Genomic DNA, 23,058 nt, shown 5'->3' with positions numbered 1-23,058 from the left:
TAGAGAAAAGGTTTCACCATGTTGGGCAGGCTGGTCTTGAACTCCTGATCTCAGGTGATCCACCCGCCTCGGCCTCCCAAAGTGCTGGGATTACAGGCATGAGCCACTGAGCCCAGCCTTCAGTATTATTATGACTTAAGTGTTTGATGTGTTTTGATCCACTGGAATTATTGTTATTTTTCATGTTCAAATTGTTCCATTTTTGATAAATGGAAGTTTCTTCAAGTTGTATTCTGAGTCCCTTTGACATGTTCCTAATGATCTTTGAAGCCATGAACCCTTTCCTACATTCGCTGCATCCTGGGCCTGCCCCTGCTCACACTGCACCTCATCTCTCTCCCCATCACACTAAGACCCTGTGCTACAGAGAGCCTCAATTCATGATCCTCTTTATCTGTAAAATGGGGTTAATGATAGGGTATTAGGATAACCCTACCTCAGTGTTGTTAAGATTAAATGAATTTACAATCATCAAGCACTTGGAACAGTGTCTGGCACACAATAGGTGTTATATAAGTATTTGTCAAATAAATAAACAAATAGCACTCCCTCCCAGTCACTCACCTCCATGGTTCTCCGTCTTCCCACCTTTTCCTCCTTCTCTCCAGTCTCAGAGTAAGAGCACAACTTCCCTTCCCAGGCTGACCATAGGTGCATCAGTTACTCAACTCTGGAAACAATCGCTGTCCAATTCCACTGCAAATTCCTCTCCTTGGGGACAATGGAAAGTCCTCTCTTGCATTCCACTGGCAGAGCCTAACGAGCACTCCAAATTCACATTTCAATCTGGAGGCACAGCTTTCTATCTTGGGGCATCTCTTCCAATCCCCTTGGTAAGTTAAGGCAATGATGGCCAGGCTCCCAGTGTGAGAGCATGAGCACTGCCTTCAGTTCTTCTGACAGGTCAACTCTCACGCGGCCACGTGTCCTCCTCTCTCGAGGCTTCTGAATCCTGCTGACGTGCATGTGGCCCAGACCCAGGCCCGGGCAGGTATGGCCTTGGCGATGTGCTCTTTCCGCTGGCCGATGGCTCCCTGCAGATGCTGAGAGGGCCATGGACCTGGAATGTCAGGGATCTTCTGGGCCTTCCTATTTTGGGTCCAAAATGGCCCAAACCAGTAGGTTTCAATCAGATAGAGGAAAAAGTAGGCACCAAAGGAGTAAAGTCTAAAGAAAGGTGGGAAGGGACTGGCTGCTGCTTGCAGGATTTCTTAGCCCCAAAACCTGCCTTGGCCCACATCCAAGGACCCCAGCTCTCCTACTTTAGAAAGACTGGAACATTGGGGAAGTGTCATTTAACTGTCATCATGGCCTTCCTTGTTTACCTGGGTGGCCTGGGAAGAGGAAGCAGGGGCATAGCAGGTTGGGGAAACGCTTGCCAAATTTTAAGATTAGCTTATTCCCACCTCTTTTTGTAAAGCCTATTCCCTGCCTCAGTGTCCCTTGCTAACCCCCATCCTGCTTCTCTCTCATAACCAGCTGCAGAAAGGAGAGAAAATCCCTTAGCTCTAAAATGACATCCGGAGAAGTGAAGACAAGCCTCAAGAATGCCTACTCATCTGCCAAGAGGCTGTCGCCGAAGGTGGAGGAGGAAGGGGAGGAGGAGGACTACTGCACCCCTGGAGCCTTTGAGTTGGAGCGGCTCTTCTGGAAGGGCAGTCCCCAGTACACCCACGTCAACGAGGTCTGGCCCAAGCTCTACATCGGCGATGAGTAAGTGCCATAGTTAGCTGTGCCACAATTTACCCACAATTTCTCAGATGTGAACATTAGGGGAAGGAAGGAGAGGGGTGTACAGAAACTCTAAGGTTTTCTTCTTTGAATTCGGCTTTATTGAGAAATAATTCATAGACCATAAAGTTCAGCCTTTTAAAGTGTACAATTCAGAGGTTTTGTTATATTTACAGAGTTGTGCAACCATCACCACTCTCTAATTTTGGAACATTTTTATCACCTCAAAAGGAAACCCCGAACCCACTAAACAGCCACTCCCCATTCCCTACCTGCCCTTCGGGCCCTGGCAACCACCAATCTACTTTCTGTTTTTATAGATTTACTGATTTCCAGACATTCTGTATAAATGGAATATTATAATATGTTCTTGGCTTTCTTTTACTTTGCATAATGTTTTCCAGGTTCATCCAAATTGTACTTGTATCAGTATTTTATTCCTTTTTATTACCAAGCTCCATGTGACTTTTGCACTTTTCTGTAAGTCTAAAATTAGTTCCAATTAAAAAAGATACACATACACTTTGACCCAAAATATCACTTTAAGAAATGTAATTTACAGAAATAAGAGTAGCAATAATGAGAAAATATGTGCAACAATGCTTATCATAACAGTGTTTGGACTAGCAAAAAAAAAAAAAAGGAGGAGGGACTGACATCTCTAGCCTTTTAATAACAAAATATTAATTAAATGTAGTAAATATTTCCTATAACGAAAGTAATAGGCCGGGCATGGTGGCTCACCCCTGTAACCCCATCACTTTGGGAGGCCAAGGTGGGAGGATTGCTTGAGCCCAGGAGTTTGTGACCAGCCTGGGCAATATAGCGAGACATCATCTCTACAAAAAATTTTTAAAAATTATCTGGGCTTGGTGGCACACAACTATAGTCCCAGCTACTTGGGGGGCTGAGGTGGGAGGATCACTTGAGCCTAGGAGGTCATGGCTACAGTGAGCTGTAACTGTGCCACTGCACGCTAGTCTGGGTGACAGAGTGAGACTCTGTCTCAAAAAAAAAAAAAAAGTAACATATGCTCATTGTGTAAATAGAGAAGTCTCGGTTTCCCTGTTGGTAAGAGGCTAATAAGATAACCTTCCTCATGGGGCTGTATGGATTAAGTGGGATAATGTGTGTAAAATAGTACACTGCCTAGTACATAGGAAGTGCTCAGTAAAGGTTAGCTCCGATAAAAAAATGATAAATGTAAGAAAGATTGCTTTCAATATCCCAAAGCAATCACCAACGGCCATTACTCCAAAGATACTCCTATTAATATTGTAGTATATTTCCTCCTAGACTTTCCGAATATTACTTTTGGTTTTGGAATTTGTTTTTACATAATTGTAACTATATTGATTATTCATTTTCTCTTATTTCTCACATAGCATCATTCATAAACATTTTCTTTTATTACTTCTTATGTATTTAATTATAATAGACATGACAATATATCAGATGAACAGAAGAGCGTTCATTTAACTACTTCCCTATTGTTGGGCATATCAGTTACTTTCATGTTTTCACTTTTATAAGCAACGCTGCAGTGGACATCTTTACACATAATGTTTTTTCTATATTTAGAATTATTTCCTTAGATCTGACCCTAGAAATGGTACAACCAAGGAAAGAGGGATTAAGATTTTAAGACTTAAACTGTCTCTGTATCTTTATCTATGCTGTTCCCTTTGTCTGAAATGTCTTTCCCTGCACCTCATGTCCGAGTCCAGATTCTATGCGTTCTTCAAAGTCCACTCAAGTCATTTCTGCCATGAAGCTAGCTTCCCCCAATCCCCATAGTGAGAAGTAAGCTTTTTCTCTGTATATTGTATACTGTATTTATGTTTCCTATGGCTTATAATAATAGTAGCTAAGTTGTATTGAATTCTTAGGTGTTAGGTGTCATGCCTTGTGCTAGGCGTCATTTAGACTCCACAATAACCCTATAAAGGAGGAACCATTATTATTCCCATTTTACAAATGGACAAGTCACAGTTCAGAGAGTTCATTCATTCATTCAGTCAGCCAGTAACCGTTTACTGGACACCTTGCTTAGAGCTGCGGGGGAAACAAGAAAGAAACTGAGGCTCAGAGAAATCAAGTGACCAGCCCAAGTTCTCACCACCAGAAAGGGGTAAAATTTATACTCAAACCCAGATCAAAAAAAAAAAAACAAAACATGGTTGGGCTGGGTGCAGTGGCTCACGCCAGTAATCCCAGTACCTTGGGAGGCCAAGGCGGGTGGATCACAAGGTCAAGAGATCGAGACTATTCTGGCCAACATGGTGAAACCATCTCTACTAAAAATACAGAAATTAGCTGGGTGTGGTGGCGCTTGCTGTAGTCCCAGCTACTCAGGAGGCTGAGGCAGGAGAATTGCTTGAACCTGGGAGGCGGAGGTTGCAGTGAGCAGAGATTGCACCACTGCACTCCAGCCTGGTGACAGAGTGAGACACCATCTCAAAAACAAACAAACAAAACATGGTCAGGTACAGAAGCTGTTTCAGAGTTGAGGAGGGCAGAAGATGGAGATGAGCAGAGATGTAACAGGGAACAGAAACAGCAGTGAGTACTGGAGGGGAAGGAGCACAGGGCTGGAGTCTTGGCTCTGCCACACAACACACCAGTTGTGTGACCTTGGACAAATTATTTTACCTCTCTTCACCTCATATGGCAACAATAATAGGACTTATCTCACGGGGTGAAGATTAAATGAAATCAAACAAATGCTAGAGTAGTATCTGGCACATAGTAAATGCTCAGTAAGTGCTTGGTGCTATTATGGATCTCAGAAAGATCACAGAAGACATGAATCCAGGCTCGACTTTTGAAGATGGGTAGAATTTCAAAGAAATTCCAGGCAGAGGAGGCAGGATGGGAATAGCTACAGAGGTGAGAAAAGCAGGGGGATTCATCTGGAATATAGAGGATGAATGTGGTACACTTTCAGAAGGTCTGAGATTAAGCCAAATTCTACTGCTGTGTGGTCAGTTTCAATTAGCTGTGCTAGTCTAATAGCTCACCCCAGCATCTTGACGGCCTGCCACAGCAAGGTTCTTTTTCACTCCCACTGCAGTCCATGGTGGGCCAGCTCCACTGCATTCCCGGCCACTTTACTCTAGAACCCAGGGTGACACAGCAGCCCCGATCTGGGATCTTGCTGGCCTTGCAGCAAAGAGAAAACAGAGACCTGACAAACCATAAGCTGATTTAGAAGTGACACTTGCCATTTTTGCCCACATTTCACTGGCAAAAGCAAGTCCACACCAAAGCCTTATGTCAGTCGGGCAGGAAAGTATAACTAGTACAGCCGGAGGGGCTGCAAACATTCTAACAGTAACGCCATCTGGCACAGTCTCCTAGTCAGGTGCATTGGCTTTGGGCAGGTTATTTTACCTTTTCCTCAACTTAAAGAATAATTGGCCAGGCGTGGTGGCTCACGCCTGTAATCTCAACACTTTGGGAGGCTGAGGCAGGTGGATTGCTTGAAGTCACAAGTTTGAGACCAGCCTGGCCCCGTCTCTACTAAAAACACAAAAATTAGCTGGGCATGGCTGGGTGCGGAGGCTCACACCTGTAATCCCAGCACTTTGGGAGGCTGATCACGAGGTCAGGAGATCGAGACAATCCTGGCTAACACGGTGAAATCCCGTCTCCACTAAAAATACAAAAAATTAGCCAGGCATGGTGGCGGGAGCCTGTAACCCCAGCTACTCAGGAGGCCAAAGTGGAAGAATGGCGTGAACCCGGGAGGTGGAAGTTGCAGTGAGCTGAGATCGAGCCATTGCACTCCAGCCTGGTGACAGAGTGAAACTCCGTCTCAAAAAAAAAAAAAAAGTAATAGACAGATGCAAATATTATTGTTACTTAACAACATATTGTTACTTAACAACAACCACAAAAAGAAATCTGGAACGGTAGGTCAGGGCCAGCTCGAGGAAGGGTAAATGACAGCCAAGGGACTTCATTCAGAAAGCCATTGAGTATCTGAGCAGAACCGACGTGTTCTAGTTAATCAAGTGCCAGACAATAAAATATGCTTTCCTCCTTGATGTTTGACCTTGAACTTGCTTCTTTCAACCAAGAAGATGGAAAATGTCACTGCCCTTGTAATTCAACTCTGCCTAATCGAGCCCCAATACAAGCACACACAGGTGTGTGAGGCTTGCACTCCCGGCTGGGGGCCGGAGCCTCAAGTCAGCATGGCGTGGTGCTTGTCCCTGATTTCTGTGACACTCACTTAACAAGGTTAAGGACACTCACAGATGCTTATTGCAAGAGCAGTTAGCTCCACCGCCAGTGCAGCCATGCACAGGCCATAACCTGGGCTGTGAGCCGGCAGGGCTGCCTGTGTTTCTTGGTCTTTTTGCAGGGGTTGCCCAAAGCAGCCAAAAGCTCCAAGCTGGTTCCTCGTGCATAAAACCTCAGTTTTAACTTGATATTTACATTTTGGTTAGGTTTTTCCTTTCCCTAAAAGCACGTAAGATTTTTGAGCCCAGTACCAAGGTACCAAGGCTCTGGAAGTGAAGGAGGTCAGGACTCAGGAGTAAGGTTGGATGTCCTGCAACGGCCAAAGCTACTATCTATCCTTGGAGCCCAGGCCAGTGACTGTTGGGCCCGCAGAGGGGCATATGTACCTCTAAGATGAAGCTCACTCTTTTCCCTGCTCCTTTTTGTGGAGAGAGGTCCGAGTGGCTAAGCATCTGCTCTGGAGCCACAGTGTCTGGACCCAATACTGGTTTCTGTGTGGCCTTGGGCAAGTCACTCAAGCTTTGTGACTTTCAATTTCTTCACCTATAAAATGCGGATTATATGCGTTAATGCAAACAAAACATGTCTCACAGTGCCCAGTACCTTCATGCACTGAATGACAAATCAGGCAGGTTCTGGAAATTTGACTCACAGTGTATGAGGAAGATAAGGAACAGTCACTGTGCCTTTCCACCCAGGGTCCCCATGCTAGTGGAAGAAGCCTTGGGACAGAAAACAACCCTGGGTCAGATTTCTCCCATGAGATTCTATCATGACCCAGGGCAGAGTGCTGGAAGGAAGGCCTGCCCTCCTAGACCTTCCAGGGAGGTGACCTAAGGCCTAAGAAGGCAGCCACATCAAAGCTCCTTGGGCCTGTGGGTTTCAAAACCGCTAAAGCATTTTCTCAATCCCAGGTTAGCCCAAGGGGATTCACCAAGTGGGCTGCCTGGTAACTCCAAGTCCTCACTGCTCAGCAGCCCAGGGGAGGGGAAAGGTGGCCCTGCCACTGCAGCCTGATGAGACAAGGCCACAAACAGGACGGCAATGTGAAGGGTGCTCATTCTGTCGGCTCAGCAGAGGGGTCGAAGGGGTGGGGCCTGGCTGGCCACCTTGCAGATATTCCTGGGGTTTGGGGGAAGTCTTCTTCACACAAGGTGTAGCCACCCACTCCCTACTCATTCCTCTAACTCGACAGGGGTCTGAATCTGCCACAAGTGGAACCACAGGCTCAGCGTGGAGTGGAGGGCTCAAGCATGACTGGGCAGAATGTCCCAGTCCCCACTGTGTGTGGGTGGCCACCAACTATGGGTGGCCTTTGGCAAAGCATTTTATTGTTCTGGGACTCAGTTTCTTTATTTGTAAAATAAAGGATGATTTCAAAGGTTCCCTTCCAGCTCTAAAATAAAATTATTTAAGAAATGGCCTATTAAATGAATTAGGCTTTATTAGTTTCAAGCACACACTTGTTTTATTACTTTTAAGTCATTCAAATTAGATTCAAATTAGGTTAACCAAGTGTTGCCCTCCAGAGAGCCAGGGACTGGCGTCAATGATGAGATAAGAATAATTCATCACCTCTTATCAATCAGCAGTCCCTAAATGGGTGCTTCAAAAATGCTTGAGTATGCTCGAAAGCACTAAGTTTCTGTAATTTAAATATTCTCACTTTAATCTCGTTCACATCTTTCATTTGCTTAGCAAAATCTTTTTTCAGTCCTTTTTTTCCCTACAGTCAGCAGGAGGGGAAATATCCTGGCTACCGTCAAAGTGATTGCAAATTCCTAGGCAGGGCAGCCTCCAGTGATAAGGCTTGGCTGAAACAGGATAATTGAGAAATCTCTCTTGCCTCTCCACCATGCGGGTGTCAGAGCCAGTGCCAGGGTGCAGTTAAACTTCCGCTGTTCATGGAATGGTGGGGGCCCTCAGGAGCTCCTTGTTTTTGCTTAAACTACAGTTGCCTCTAAGGTCCAGCATTTGGGGTCAGATTCCTGCCAAGGCCTGCGGCCTGTCCCACCCACCCAGCCCAAGGTGGCTTTCCAGGGAACCCTCTGTCTTGTTCTTTCTGCTTTTCTGCTTCTGACTGGACTCACAGCCTCAGAAGCCAGAGGCATCTCCAGGGCTGACCTGGCCTCAAGAGCCTGGGAAGTGAAGTGAAGACAAGTCAGTCAGCTGAGACAGCTCCTTCTCCCTGAAAAGGAGGAACCAATTCTGCCTTAAGGCACCGAGCAGGTATGAAATTAACCTGCTTCTTCAAGGTGTGGGTGGCCAGTTTAGGATGCAGCAAAACACAGTTAAGGTTGCCAATTTAACATGCTGGGCATTACCTGAAATAACTAGGACTTCCAACTACTGAAGGCCACTGAGGCATAGCTGGGCAGCGGTCACGGGCAAGACAGTCGGGGAGAGAAGCCTGAGGCCTTGGCCTGGCCTGGCCTTCTCATTGCCAGAAAACGGCTTAGCAGTCAAGGCCTCAAGCAACATAAACCATCGCCTTGCATGGTTAGGCAAATGCCAAGCCCAATTACTCACACCACATCATTTCTCAAAACCAGGCCTCCTGGGTATTCTCTTCTCTTCACCTCCATCCTTGGAGGAAGACAGTTTGAGAGAGTGGGGCAGACAGGAGATTTCCAGCAGGAGTTAAAAACCCCGAGGCCACCTTATGCCTCTACAATGGTCTCTCCTGAGAACTAAGGAAATAACAATACACATCATGCTATACATTTACATAGTAAATGAATATATGACTGGCTCATTACTGAAAATGTACAAAATGTAGAAAGACAAAAACAAGCAAATTTAAATTACATATAATCCCATTACCATATTTTGTCATGGGATAAGCACATTCTGACATACATCTTTCCACTGCCTTTTCCCCCTGGAGTCATCTTTTAACCTCTCAAAGAAGCTTCAATGCTGCATCATTCAACTTCACAAGACTCTCACAAGGAAAGTACTGCCAGTGTAATCGGTGCTGTTTAGCAAACAAAGAAAACGCAGGCTCCCAGTGGTTCTGCCGCCTCAGTTCACAAGTCAGTTTCAGCTGTCGGCCCTGTGTTTTCTCAGGTGCCTCAACACGGAGGAGCTTCACCATCAGCAAGTAACAAGAACACCCAAGACACAGGAAGGCCAGTTCATTTCACTTTCCCATCAGGTGAACTAACAAAGATCAGATGCCAGAAATGTGCCCACTGTTTTAAAGTCCACTTGCAAGGAACGGGCACACTCAAGACTGCACGGTTAAGACTCCACTGGGTTTGGGAGACGGAGGCAGGTGGATCATCTGAAGTCAGGCATTTGAGACCAGCCTGGCCAATATGGTGAAACCCTGTCTCTACTAAAAATACAAAAAATTAGCCAGGTGTGGTGGCGGGCACCTGTAATCCCAGCTACTCGGGAGACTGAGCTAAGATAATCGCTTGAACCCAGGAGGCAGAGGTTGCAGTGAGCAGAGATCACACCATTGCACTCCAGCCCGGGCAACAAGAGCAAAACTCCGTCTCAAAAACAAAAGACTCCATTGGGGAAGGTCACCATCAAGGCCACACCCATGAAATGATGTGTGACCATGACAGTGTCACACCCTACCAAAAAAATAAGGTGCGAGATGGCAAGGTACAGCCTGCCAGCAAACAGAAATCCATAATCAGGTGTGGGAAATGTGCGGATTCTCCGCAGACGTCAGAGTGTGGGGAACCATTCCGATCATGAGGGCACTTCCTTCAATGCCCAGTGTAGCGTCTGTGTAACATGGGAGCAGCCTGCTGCTGCCTGAAGGAAGCTGCAGGGGCTTTGTACAGACACACATATTCAGGGCTTGCGCCTCCTCCCCTCTGTGCAAGGGCACACGCCTGGGAAAATGGGCTTGCCAGCAGAGGCTGAGGTATTTAGGCTGACAACAGGAGAGTGACAAGGGATCTGAACAAGTGAAACGTCGGGAGCACTGCCCAAGAAGACCGCCTCACGGAGAGGCAGCTTATCTGTCATTCCTCTGGGGTGGGGCTTTGAAGCAAGCTTCCTGGGAACAACTCCAGAGGGGCTGGCAGGTATCTGGGCCAGGCCAGAGAAGCAGGCAGGGAGGGAAGGGCTTAGCTGAGGAAATTGGGCCATGCAAGAAGGAAGTCGTTTCTTCAGCCCTCCTCCAATCCGGAGTCCAAATCCAGAGCTAGGCTGGAAGTTCACAGGAAGGGAGAAGAGTTCAAGAGAAGTGAGTCAAAACGGGGATATGACTGATGGTGTTCTTCAAAAGTACACTGCATAGGCCAGGCATGGTGGCTCACGCTTGTAATCCCAGCACTTTGGGAGGCCAAGGCAGGTGGATCACCTGAGGTCTGGAGTTCAAGACCAGCCGTCATGACCAACATGGTGTTACCCTGTCTCTACTAAAAATACAAAAATTACCCATGCATGGTGGCACGTGCCTGTAATCTCAGCTACTCAGGAGGCTGAGGCAGGAGAATTGCTTGAACCTTGGAGGTGGAGGTTGCAGTGAGCAGTGAGCCGAGATGGCACCACTGTACTCCAGCCTGGGCAACAGAGCAAGACTCCGTCTCAAGAAAAAAAAAAAAAGTAAACTACACGATTCCAATGAACTGGAAAGAGTCAAAAAATGTTTAAAAAAAAGAAAAAAAAAAAAAAGAAAAGTAAACTGCATGAGTCCAACAAATGTGTAAACAAAGTCCCTCATTGCTAAAATGAATCAGTGAAAACAAGACACCATTTTCCTTTTGTCTATGAAATTGACGAAGTATATGGACTGCAAATTTTAGCAAGTTTTCTGTAGGGTAATTTAGTAACAAGTATCAAATGTATTTTAAAATGGCCATATCTGTTGACCTAGCAATTTCACTTTTAAAAATGTCTCCTATGAACATAATCAGAGGAGTGCCCAAAGAAACACAGCAAAATGTTTGGTAAGAAAAAATTGGGACTTACCTATATAATGAAATAGCATGCAGTTATTGAAGTCTTGTATGTTGCCATAGGAAGATGTTTACAATATATCACCATGTCAAAGGTTTTGAAACTTTATATATAGTATTGTACCAAAAAAACCCCACTCTCTATAAAATATGCAAATCTATGCATAGAGGAACAATGGGAGGTTCCTACATCAAAAGTAACAATAGCCTTTATCTCCAGGGGAGTAGAAATACAGGTGATTTTTTTGGAAGGGGGAGTATGTTTTCTGCATTCTACATTGAGCATTTGTTATTTTTGTCATGAGATGACATTATATAAAAATTGAACAGATTGATCACATCTAGGATTATGCCTAACCAGAAACGAAAGCTCCTGTGTCATCTAGATTCTGGAATTACTTTCCTAAATCTGTTTTTCTTTCTGAAGTCTTTTCTCCCTCAGCAGAGGCATTTATGTGGACCCAGGAGTGGGGCACATGGCCTTTTCTCCATGCCCATCACCTCAAAATGCCCCTGTGTTTCTTAGTCTCTTTTCAACATATGTGAGCAGATAATGTATCTGGCCCTGAAATTTAAAAACAAAACCAAAGCAATCTAGTGTCAGACACCACCCTCTGAGCCTGCCCCACTCCCAGTAATTGCTGAGCTGGGTGTCTGTCCCAGCTGGGGATTGGACGATGGGTGTCTGTGATGATGGCTCTGCCTCCCCCACAGCATCTGTGTAAGAGGCACTCCGTTTATTTGCAGATTCCCATTCTGCTGTGGATGCTCTTTCAAGCCCTCAACTGAACTCTAGTGAACGAAGCTGGGGGGAGTCCCCAGAGTGATGCGTGAGGATACCGACTCCCCTTCCCATCCAAGGAGCCAAGACCCTGAAAACTTGTGGTGGGCCTCAAATACCCACCAGGTCTTGGAGTCCTCACGAGCCTCTTTCTCTCCCTCAGGCACAGCCAACATCAGCCTGATTCGGTGGATATGGAGGTGTCAGGCAATGAGTCTTGTTGCATATCTACCCCACTCCCCAAAAGTGGCAAAGTGCAAACTGTTATTCATTCAAACTGCCACTTGATTATGTTGAAGGCCAGTTACTGAACCCAGAGAGAACAGTCTTCACGGTGGGTAGGAGCTTCCTGTCAAGGAGAGTTAATTTTAATTTTTCCACTGAGCTCAACCTCAAAGTGAGGTTGATTGCTATTCAGCAAGATGGACCACATTAGTGGCGGCTTTAATTGGGCGCAGAGCTACATCCCCAAAGCATAATGTTTGTTGTATACATACTTTGGGGCAAGACGAAAAATGAAAAGCAGACCTTTCTGAGGAAAAACAGAAAGCACAATGTGTCCCACAGTCAGAATGGCCACACCAAGAGCCAAGTGGAGGGGGGCTCAGTGGGACTCCCCACCTCCCCATGCCACAGTTCCGATGAGCTGTCTGCAAATGTTTCCAAATGCTCAGTTCCCTTCCCAAACACTGGACACCATCGTGGTTCTCATGCCAGATAAAAAGCTCCAGGAAACCAGTGAAAGATGAGCGCGCCCTTGGCCGAGGGGCCATGGCATGTATTTCTGGTGTGAGGCTTCCTCCTGGCCCAGGGTGTTGGTCCCTGCTAGCATCTAACATGGTCACTTCTGTCCACATGCTTTTACCAGTGGCCTTGAGATGAGCCCTCAGCTGGAGTGCAATGCCACTTTTACCCTCTTACTGGTACAGCTCCAGACCCTTGTCACGTCTTCCCTGAGCTGAAGTACTGGTCTTCACGCAATTGAGGGAGATGTCTTCTTAAACCCAGGTTGTATCACTTCTCTTTAAACACTCTCTAAAGCTCTCCTTGACTCCCAAACACAGATCCCAACATCCAGCATCCCCACACATCAGCCAGATTGATTTTTCTTTTTCTTTCTTTCTTTTTTTTTTTTTTTTAGACAGAGTCTCTCTCTTCTGCCCAGACTGAGTGCAGTGGTGCAATCACAGCTCACTACAGTCTCAACCTCCCTGAGCTCAGGTGATCCTCCCACTTCAGCCTCCCCAGTAGCTGGGACTACAGGCACATGCCAGCATGCTCAGCTATTTTTTTCTTTATATTTTGTAGAGATGGGGTTTCATGACGTTGCCCAAGCTGGTCTTGAACTCCTGGTCTCAGGCCACCCTCCCGCTTTGGCCTCCCCAAAGTGCTGGGATTACAGGTGTGAGCCACCTTGTCTGGCCAGATTGATCTTTAAAAAAGTAAAAAATGCTTACTTCTTTCTTAAAATCCTCTAGCAGACTTCCGCCACACTTGCAATAATACTCAAACTCCTTCCTATGGCAGGCAGGGCCCACCACGATCCAGTCCCTCTACCTTTCCAAACTTCTGTACCACTATTCCCCTTGCCACTTCAGCCACTGGCTTCCTTTCTGTTCTCAGCACTTGTTCCCTCTGCCTGGATGAAATACTTTCTCTCCAACTCATCCTCAACCTTCTCACCCTCAGTCTTGGCTTAAACCCCACTTCCCCATAGTGGCCTTTCCCGACCACCTTGCCTGAAGCAGGACCACGGTCATTCTGTATCATGTCATGAAGTTTTAGGTCCTTCGGACAGCTCTCACTGCTCTCTAAAATTATCTTTACTTGTTGTTTATTCCTACCCCCATTAGTATCTGACCTTCCTAAGGGACCTTCACTAACCTGTTCACTTCTTTTGTTTTTTGAGACACAGTTTCACTCTGTTGCCCAGGCTGGAGTGCAGTGGCGTGGTCTCGGCTCACCACAACCTCCACCTCCTGGGTTCAAGCAATTCTTGTGCCTCAGCCTCCCAAGTAGCTAGGACTGCAGGCATGCGCCACCACGCCCGGCTATTTTTTTTTTTTTTTTTCGTATTATTAGTAGAGACAGGGTTTTTCCATGTTGGCCAGGCTGGTCTCCAACTCCTGACCTCACGTGATTTGCCTGCCTCGGCCTCCCAAAGTGCTGGGATTACAGGCATGAGCCATTATGCTCAGCCTCTGTTCACTTCTTTACCATCAGCACCCAGCACAGTGCGAATAGATTGCAAATCATTATTTGGGGATGGATAATTGATTACAGGAAATAGACAATGCTTCCTGAAAGGCCTTTGTTGTCCCCAGGCTCCATACCTTAGATGGTGCTGTTTCCTTGGCTTGGCCCGTGCTTGCCTCCTTCTTCCCCTCCATCACCAAATGTTGACACTTGTAGTGACACAGGTCCCTCCCTGCCCCACCCCACAGGCAGGAAGAACCCATGTTTCCTCTGTCAGCCCATCTCCACCCCGGCCCCACCATGCTGCCTTCTGGTCGAGCCACACTCCAGAGCCATCTACTTCAAGAGGACTAAATTTACTGTTCCTGGAAATTCTTGCCTAGAAAGATAAAGCTGTAGCCCATTAAATAACTTCACCGCTGGCTTCAAGAACTTCCCTGCAATCAATTCAAACAATAGATGGCTCGAAATGCCCTCCTTCTCAGAACAATGCTCTGCCCAGCTGGGCAACAGCTCCCAGCTCCCCAAAGCAACACCTTCCCGTTCACATCGTGCCAACGTGAATTTGTGAACTTTGCTCAATCCCAACCCAATCCTCTCATGGAAGGCCTTGCTTTAAACCATTCAGTTGAGCCTCCATCTCCAAACCCTAAAAACATACGGCAGGTTCAGAGGAGAGGCTGGGTGAAGGCAGCCCTGATGAACAGGTTATTTTGGAGGGCTTTCAGGCAATTTGGCAGGTCCAGATCTGCGACCACCGTAGAGTCCAGCACCAGGCTCCACTGTGTATAGTGAATGATGAAAGAACGAATGAACGAACGAATAGCTCAGCTCGCCTACCCCAGCCTACACCCTGTCCTTTCTTGAGACAACCGAGCCAGAATAACAAAACAGTGCAGGTGGCGTAGGGGACTGGGTAAGAGCAGAGCTTTGGGACTTCATTTGCAATAACTAGTCCTTATTCTGGGAACTGGAATCCACGGCAGAAAGCGTGGGCGGCCCCTGAGTTTCCCGGACCCGGGGCAGGGCGCCGCGCGCCCACAGATTTCTCTCCCCTGCGCCCAGGGCGACGGCGCTGGACCGCTACCGGCTGCAGAAGGCGGGGTTCACGCACGTGCTGAACGCGGCCCACGGCCGCTGGAACGTGGACACCGGGCCCGACTACTACCGTGACATGGACATCCAGTACCACGGCGTGGAGGCCGACGACCTGCCCACCTTCGACCTCAGTGTCTTCTTCCATCCGGCGGCCGCCTTCATCGACAGAGCGCTGCGCGATGATCACAGTAAGAGACCCGCGGCCCCGCCCCGCCCGGATCTGCCCCGCCACGCCCCGCCCGGATCTGCCCCGCCACGCCCCGCCCGGATCTGCCCCGCCCTTCCCCGCCCGGATCTTCCCCGCCCTTCCCCGCCCGGATCTGCCCCGCTCCGCCCGGATCTGCCCCGCTTGTAGTCTAGGCCCCGCCCCTTTCCCCGCCCCGCCAAGGCTCCACCCCTAGCCTAGGCTCCGCCCTTAGCCCAAGGTTTCCCCGCCCGAGGCCCAGGACGGAAGCGGGATGTACGCGTGCGAAATCGTTTTTGTCGCAAAGCTAGGCCCCTGGGGCTGCTTGTGGCCTACGGTAAAGGTCTGAGCCCCTGGAAGCTGTGAAAGTTTAAGGACCTGCACCACCGAGCGTGCTGCTGGCGGGGTTCGGACCTTGATTGCAGCTCTGGGGAATGGAAATAGGGCGTAAAAAAAAAGGCCTTTTGGTCGGAGTCTTTGCTAAAGGACATTTGCCGTCCTTCAAAAGGCGGAGGCGGTCTGGGAGCCCTCAAAGCTGGGACTACGGCCGGAGACAGTAATTGTGCCTGGGCCTGAACCAAACCAGTAGCCAAAGGCTTTGATGCCGGAAAACCCTCAGGGAGCTGACTTGAGTGGGAATCCATGGAGAGACCTTAAATTCTCCTGCCCACCATCCAATTTCACAGCCCGCCTTCTAGCCGCCATGTCCCCATTTACACTTAACCTAGTGAGGCCTCCAGTAGACAGCTGACAAGCTGAGCTTTACTGGCACAGTGCATTTGAGGTATAATTTGGGTTTTGCACTTCCAGCTTCGAAGTTTTCCCAGCGTTAATTATCCATCTTTTAAATCACAGTGCTAGTCTTTGTGCTCAGAATGCACTGCTGGCTACCCTAATCCAGCAAAGACTACAAGGCTATCTTGGAGAGAAGGGCACAGCTTAGGGACGCATCGGGGGTAAGACAATATACAGTTATTGCTGCAGGGTGTACTTTAGTGGCATTCCACAGAGGCCAGAGGGACTTCAGCTCCCTAATCTGTGCTCTGACTTCAGGCCAATGTGTCACACACCCCTTTGTGGAGCCATCACATAATTCAGGGTATCCGGTTACTGAAAGCCTTTCTTGCCACAAGAGGTCAGGTCTCAGTGACTGACCAAACTGTCTGCTGCAGGAACTTGCAACCTGGGTCTGGGCCTAGGCCAGGTCTGCTGGACAGTATCAGACTTTAATGGACATCCCAAGGTGGCCCTGTCCCCACAGCCAACCATAGCCACCAACAGTTTGTCATTATTTTGGCTCAGAAAGCAATGTCACAATGAAAAAAACCCTTAGAGCTAACATGCTTGTATTAGAAGATGCCTCATTTCCAGGCCTTCCTTTTATGAGTCTATTTATGAACCATCTTTTGTGCTGTGTATATTCTGGGTTTCCAAGTAGGATCAGAAAAGCAACTGAACTGAGTCATCACCACAAGGTAAAATTTGTCTCATAGTATTTGAAGTTAACTGAAAACATATTTGACATGAAAAAAACAAAGGCTGCAACAACCTAATCCTTCCGTTTCTGTTTAATGCACTCACTTGCCATTACTATGTTTTAGACCTTACCCTTCATGGAAAGGGCCTGGCAGGCTTCGGAGAACACAGGGCCGGGTTTACATTTCTGACACACAATTTACTAACGATGTGATTTCTCTGAGCCTTGGTTTCTCCATCCGGTGATAAAAATATTTACCTTCAGAGGTTATAATGAGGATCAGCAGTAATGCACATAAAGTGCTTAGCATAGAACCTGGCGGACAGCAGGCTCTCGGATGTATTTGATAAAGCATGGTCATATACCGTGAAGCATATAACCACGCCAGCATGTGCACATCATCATCGTAAAGTTTCCAATCCTCAAAGAAAATAAAAAAAGACATTCCAACTTTGAACTGTAAGATATACTCACATGAAAGCTTGTTTTAGGTTCCTGGCACTCAATTTTAGGGTCTGCCCCCACTGCCAAATCCAGAAAGAATCAGGGTCTCAAGTTGAAGCTTAGGCCTAGGCAGATGACAGAAAATTGTGAGGAGGTGTCAGGCTGCTGTGGATCATGACTGTTAGACCAGGTGGCACCTAGCAAATGAAGGGCCAAGGGAGGAGAGTAGATACTAGGATCAGAGACTTTGAGGGGGGTAGAATGAATGGATAGGGGTGCCGGGACTCGACCGGGTGGCTAGAGATGGGGAGCAGGACATGACCCCACTGGAGATGGCAGGGTAGGCTCTGCTCTCAGCGCCTTTGCACTGACGTGTCTAAAGAATTCAAGTCAGGGCTCAAATGCTTACCCTGCAGAACCATGCAGAGTGTAAACAAATGAAGCTGGCTGCATGTACAGCACGGAGGTGTGGGTAGGGGGCACTTGTGGCTAAGCAGAGAGCCCTGTACCCCCTTCACAGGGGCACCTACCACTCAGCCTCAGCTAATGCTTGTCTTATGAGAGTCAGTGCAAATGTGGGAGATCTGACTTTTCAGAAGTCTCCAATCTGGATTTTACTATAAAATCGCTTGATTTTTAGGTCTTGGCAACAGATTGAAATTTCTTAAAATGCTGCAAAGGACAAACTAAAGCAACCCAGTGGCCATCAGGTTGTAACCTGTGCCGTGAGTGGTCACAGCAACCAAACAAATTGGCCGCTAGCTTAGGAGCAGCAATACCATAGACTTCATACCCAGTGGATGGCAGGTGCTCAGCCCACCTGCCACATGCAATGGATGGCCCAGTTGTGTCTAGGCAAGGGACACTGCTTGGCATTTTAGTGCCAGACCCAAGGGAAAACCAAGGGACACTGCTTGGCATTTTAGTGCCAGACCCACTTGTATGTTTCTTACACTCTATGTAGGAGGTGTGGATAGATAGTCTCGCCAAAAAGCAAGGCATCACTCTTTGCTTCCTCTTGTCTATGTTCTTCGTTCTCATTGACTGGTTTCAGCCAAGTGTACACCATTCCCCCCACCTGGCTTCTCACAGCCAGTCTCTTTCACTCTTTTTGAAAAGCATTCCTTGTGGAGCTGTACTGTGGCTGTAATCAGCCCCTGGGGCCCTCTCCCACCCCATCCCTACCCTGACTTGACCCTTTAGAAAGAACTCCCCAGGCAACCTCAGTCACTCTTAAAATACCTTGGAGATAATCTAGTCCCCAGTCCTGCCCCGACAGCTGGGCAAACAGAGGCCCAGAGAAGCCAAGTGAGGTGCCCAGGGTCACAGAGCTAATCAGAGGCAGCGCCATCAGGACACCTGCCTACCAGCGGGGATTCCTTCTGTCACCGAGGCCTCACAGAAGAGTCCTCTGCCCTTATTTTGAGCACCTGGTGACTTTGCTGTATAAGAGGTCACCAAATATCACGGAGGGCGAGGCATGCCAGCTGGTTATAGGATCTGAAAAAACTGAACTTGTCACTCTTCATCAGAAAAATAAGTCCTCACAAAATACTGTCACAGGAACCCCACTTGGGTTGCCTTAACTGCCCCGATGCGGCATCCTCTGAGGTGAATTAGTGTGGTTTTAGTTTAATGAAGTCTTCTAAGAAACTCCAGGGCAAATGCCACGAGGTGCTTTAGTATCATGCTCTCCTTTTGTCTGCTCTTTCTTGTTCTTAAACAGTCCGTAGTCTGCTTTTGAAGGCATCTTAAAATCTATTATGAGGCCGGGTGCAGTGGCTCAAGCCTGTAATCCCAGCACTTTGGGAGGCCGAGATGGGTGGATCACGAGGTCAGGAGATCGAGACCATCCTGGCTAACCCGGTGAAACCCCGTCTGTACTAAAAAATACAAAAAACTAGCCGGGCGTGGTGGCGGGCGCTTGTAGTCCCAGCTACTCGGGAGGCTGAGGCAGGAGAATGGCGTGAACCCAGGAGGCAGAGCTTGCAGTGAGCTGAGATCCGGCCACTGTACTCCAGCCTGGGGGACAGAGCGAAACTCCATCTCAAAAAAAAAAAAAAAAAATCTATTATGGATAAGGGAGGTATGAATAAATAAATGAAGCCTGCTTTCAAGCAGGAGGTTGATTCTCTGGTGCTTCTAATAAGCTTTAACCAGACCAGATTTTCACTGTTTTGTTTTTGTATTTGTTTTTTGAGATGGAGTCTCGCTCTGTCACCCAGGCTGGAGTGCAGTGGCGTGATCTCCACTCACTGCAACCTCCACCTCCTGGGTTCATATGATTCTCCTGTCTCAGCCTCCCGAGTAGCTGGGAGGTGCTCACCACCACACCTGCTGAATTTTTGTATTTTTTAGTAGAGATGGGGTTTCACCATGTTGGCCAGGCTGGTCTCCAATTCCTGACCTCAAGTGATCCACCCGCCTTGGCGTCCCAAAGTGCTGGGATTGGAGGTGTGAGCCACCATGCCCGGCCGATTTTCACTGTTTAAGGGTCTCCTGCCCTATCTCCCTCCAGCCCCAGCAGTTCATAATACACCTTGCACCTTTTTTTCTCAGAACTTCCACACACCTAGAACCTCTTGGGAAGAAGTAAGGGCTCTACCAGAATTTCTTTGCAAGTTGATAAGAAAGGCAGGTTCCCAGATAGTGCATGGGAGGTGGGCAGAGAGCATCTCCTGAAAGCAAGGAAGGAGTCTGCTTAGCAAGGAGCACACCTGGCTGGGGGCGGGACATGGTGCAGGGTAACAGCCTTAGCCCATGTCTGATTTTCGTGACAGAGGCCTACCTTCCAGTCACTTCTAAAAGCACGCAGTTGAGGAGCAGTAGAGATTCTGGATTTGGGTTTTCTTTTCTGGAGATGGGGTCTTGCTCTGTCGCCCAGGCTGGAGTGTAGTGGCGCAGTCTCGGCTCACTGCAACCTCTAACTCCTGGGTTCAAGCAATTCTCCTGCCTCAGCCTCCTGAGTAGCTGGGACTACAGGTGCACCACCACGACTGGCTAATTTTTGTGTAGAGATGGGGTTTTGCCATGTTGGCCAGGCTTTAACCACATGGGCTCCAGGTGCTCTGATTGTGAGAACATAAGGACCTGCAAGCATAGGTATGCACTAGCTGCTGCTGTTCCTAAAGATGAACTCTGGTCAGGCACACCTCAAGGGCTCTGACTGTAGTCATGAAGAAAAGTATCTCCAAGCATGAGAGGGGTGCTGATCTCTCCCACTGTGTGCTCTGGCCAGGGGGACCCTTGGAGCTCTGACAGAAGTTGGGAAATAAAAGCCCAACGCAGGTATAGTGCTGGCCCCTGTGACTGTGAGAGATGTGCTCTGGCATGATGGGTCTCAGCTAATCTGACCACAAGAAGGAACAAAAGTGTTGCCTGGACCTTGATTCTTCTCAATGGGGCTGACTCCTCCAATGGTAACAGATGTGCGTTCACCCAGCTTGAACTCCCAACCTCAGGTGATCCGCCCACCTCGGCCTCCCAAAGTGCTGGGATTACAGGTGTGAGCCACCGCGCACGGCCTCATGCCCTAGTCTTGGAAACAAAATTCAGCTCTTGGAGCTCCTACCCGAGCTGAGTTTCCTCTGTCCCTCCTCTTCCCCTTTCTCTCCCGCTCTTTCCACTTCCCCCTTTCCTCCCACCCTCTCCACTTCCCCCTTTCCTCCTCCTCCCTCTCCCTTCCAACTCTTTCTCCCCTTCCCCCTGCCACTTAACAGACTTGAGGCCCCCAAAAGGCTTAATGAACTACAGCTTTCATCTGTTTCAAGTATTGAGTCATGACAGAAAGAATTACCCTGTTTTCTGGGAGAGGAAGAAACGCTTTGGTTATCAGCAGGGCTGGCCAGGGGCCCGGCAGCCTCCGGAAAGATCTGTGGGATTTGAATGCCAGGGGTAGACATTCATCCAGCTGGACACGTTCACACCCCAGGAGCACGGTCATGCCCGGGAGAACCTGGGACCAGCCTCCCTGAGATCCGAAACAGCAATCAAGAAGTGGGTGCTTGCTTTCTGGCCACGGTGCTCAGGGGAAAGGCAGCCCGGCCACACTGTAGGAGCTCAGCAGCCATTCATTAGCACAAATTGTGCTAAAATCGAGTTATTTACAGGGTTATTTGCCTTCTCAACAACCCTATGAAGAATACACTGTTCTACAGAGGCAGCTGTGGGGCACAATGCTGAGTCACTTGCTGTGGGCGAGAGGGTGACAGGATGGGAGTGGGCCCTACCTGTGCCTCCAACGCCTGCCCCTCAGTGTGGGTTTTCTCCTCCCCGCTTCTTCTGCAGGTAAGATCCTGGTTCACTGTGTCATGGGCCGCAGCCGGTCAGCCACCCTGGTCCTGGCCTACCTGATGATCCACAAGGACATGACCCTGGTGGACGCCATCCAGCAAGTAGCCAAGAACCGCTGCGTCCTCCCCAACCGGGGCTTTCTGAAGCAGCTCCGGGAGCTGGACAAGCAGCTGGTGCAGCAGAGGCGACAGGCCCAGTGCCAGGACAGTGAGGGAGATGGCAGGGAACTGTAGGGCCCGACTCACCTGGCCAGCAGAGGCACTGGGGACAGAGGGGAGAGGCACAACATAGCCCTGGCCTAGGACTCCAGATAAGGGACAGTTAAACCAAAGCTCGACTTCTTCCAAACCATCTTGTTCAACTTCCCCATGTGTGCTGGGGACAGGGAGGACCCAGAGTTGCCCCCGGGCAGAGCCGAGCACTCAGTCTCTCAGTGAAATGGGAGGGACGGGCTCCCGGCTCTGGGTCACAGAGGAGCATGCGACGCTGCACAGTCTCCCTGCCTTGCTTTTGTTTTTTTTGGTGAGAAGGAAGAGGGAAAGGATTTTAAAATGTGTAGGCATTATGTTGTGATTAAACGTTTGGCTTTGTCTGAAAGGAAATTCACGTTCTTATAAAAAGTATTTTAAAATAGAAATTGCTTTTCCAACTACGGAACAGTACTGGGTGAGCGGTGTCACAGGAGCGCCCACGTAGCCGTGGAGGCTCCTTCCCGGCATCCTGCGTTTCTGTGGCATCCCCTACACCCCGTTTGTCTTTTCAGCAGAACCCCCAGGCTCACGCCACCATCTCTAGATGTGCTTCTCCAGCTGGGTGGGGAGGGGTCCTGAACCCCCGTACAGAGGCCCCGGCTTCAGGCTTCCCCCACTTTCCTGAGGGACCCAGGGCTCCTCAGACTCTTAGCCAGGGCTGCCACTACTGAGAAAAATTCAATGAATTGTGGTGAATTTGGACAAGTAGGAGTTTGACTTTCTAATTTTGGGGGAAAAAAGGGAGGAGACCCTCTCTAGCGGGACCTCAGGGAGGCTCTTTTCACGTGGGTTCTAGTCAAAGCAACACGAGCTGGTTTTCAGGCACAGCAGAAAGTATTTGCAAATTGTTGTCTGCTGTGGAATGGGAGGATGGGGCAGCCAGGTAAGCTCAGGTGTGGCGTTTGCCTCCCCGAGAGCTAAGCCAGCACCACGGCTGCGTGATTTCCACTCTGAAGGAGAAAACGGCAGCAGGCACGAAGCGGGTAGTGACAGCTTCCAGGGTCAGGAATCCCAAACCTGACAGAACCCAAAGAGAGTTGCTGCTGTTGGAGATGCTGGCCGTCAAGGACCAGACACGGAAACGGCCTGGAGAAACCAGAATGTGATAAAGGCCTTCTAGGAAAAAACGAAAAGGGGCCTGGTTCTTCAGTTTGGTTGTGGTTTTCAGCAGAATGAAAGAGGAAGTTATTGATGGGGGGAGGAGAGAATCCCGGGCCTCAGCAGATGTGTAAGCCACCTGAGAGTCACCCTGTGACCTTTGGGGATATGCCCTGCTTTGTGCCCCTGTGGCTGGGCCTGGCTTCCTGGGACTGCCTCGAGTCTGCTCTGAGAGTTGCCTTGGCTCAGGAGGAGCCAAGGCCCTCATGTTCACATGCACATGGGGCTTGGGGGGGCATCCCCGGGGACTCCCTCATGGTAAGAGCACTGGT

General features: G+C 48.7%; 1 protein-coding gene across 1 annotated transcript; it reads left to right on the top strand.

Annotated features, from left to right (window-relative positions):
- The first annotated feature begins 1,450 nt into the window (after nt 1–1,450).
- DUPD1 (dual specificity phosphatase and pro isomerase domain containing 1) lies at nt 1,451–21,660 on the top strand. Its single transcript, XM_011985993.1, has 3 exons — nt 1,451–1,713; nt 14,947–15,167; nt 21,372–21,660. The coding sequence occupies exons 1-3, from the start codon at nt 1,514–1,516 to the stop codon at nt 21,608–21,610; spliced, it is 660 nt and encodes a 219-aa protein (XP_011841383.1). The 5' UTR covers nt 1,451–1,513; the 3' UTR covers nt 21,611–21,660.
- Nucleotides 21,661–23,058: the final 1,398 nt, after the last annotated feature.

Source organism: Mandrillus leucophaeus, unplaced genomic scaffold, assembly GCF_000951045.1.
Source record: "Mandrillus leucophaeus isolate KB7577 unplaced genomic scaffold, Mleu.le_1.0 Scaffold1077, whole genome shotgun sequence".
NCBI classification, from domain to species: domain Eukaryota; kingdom Metazoa; phylum Chordata; class Mammalia; order Primates; family Cercopithecidae; genus Mandrillus; species Mandrillus leucophaeus.
The sequence above is the reverse complement of the archived record's forward strand: the minus strand, read 5'-3'. Positions and strand labels throughout refer to the sequence as shown.

Excerpts from the sequence above, each read along its gene's own strand:
- DUPD1 (XM_011985993.1), top strand. The coding sequence starts at position 1,514 with ATGACATCCGGAGAAGTGAAGACAAGCCTCAAGAATGCCTACTCATCT. Across the intron at positions 1,714-14,946 it reads AAGCTCTACATCGGCGATGA|GGCGACGGCGCTGGACCGCT; the intron begins GTAAGTGCCATA and ends CCCTGCGCCCAG. Across the intron at positions 15,168-21,371 it reads AGCGCTGCGCGATGATCACA|GTAAGATCCTGGTTCACTGT; the intron begins GTAAGAGACCCG and ends CTTCTTCTGCAG.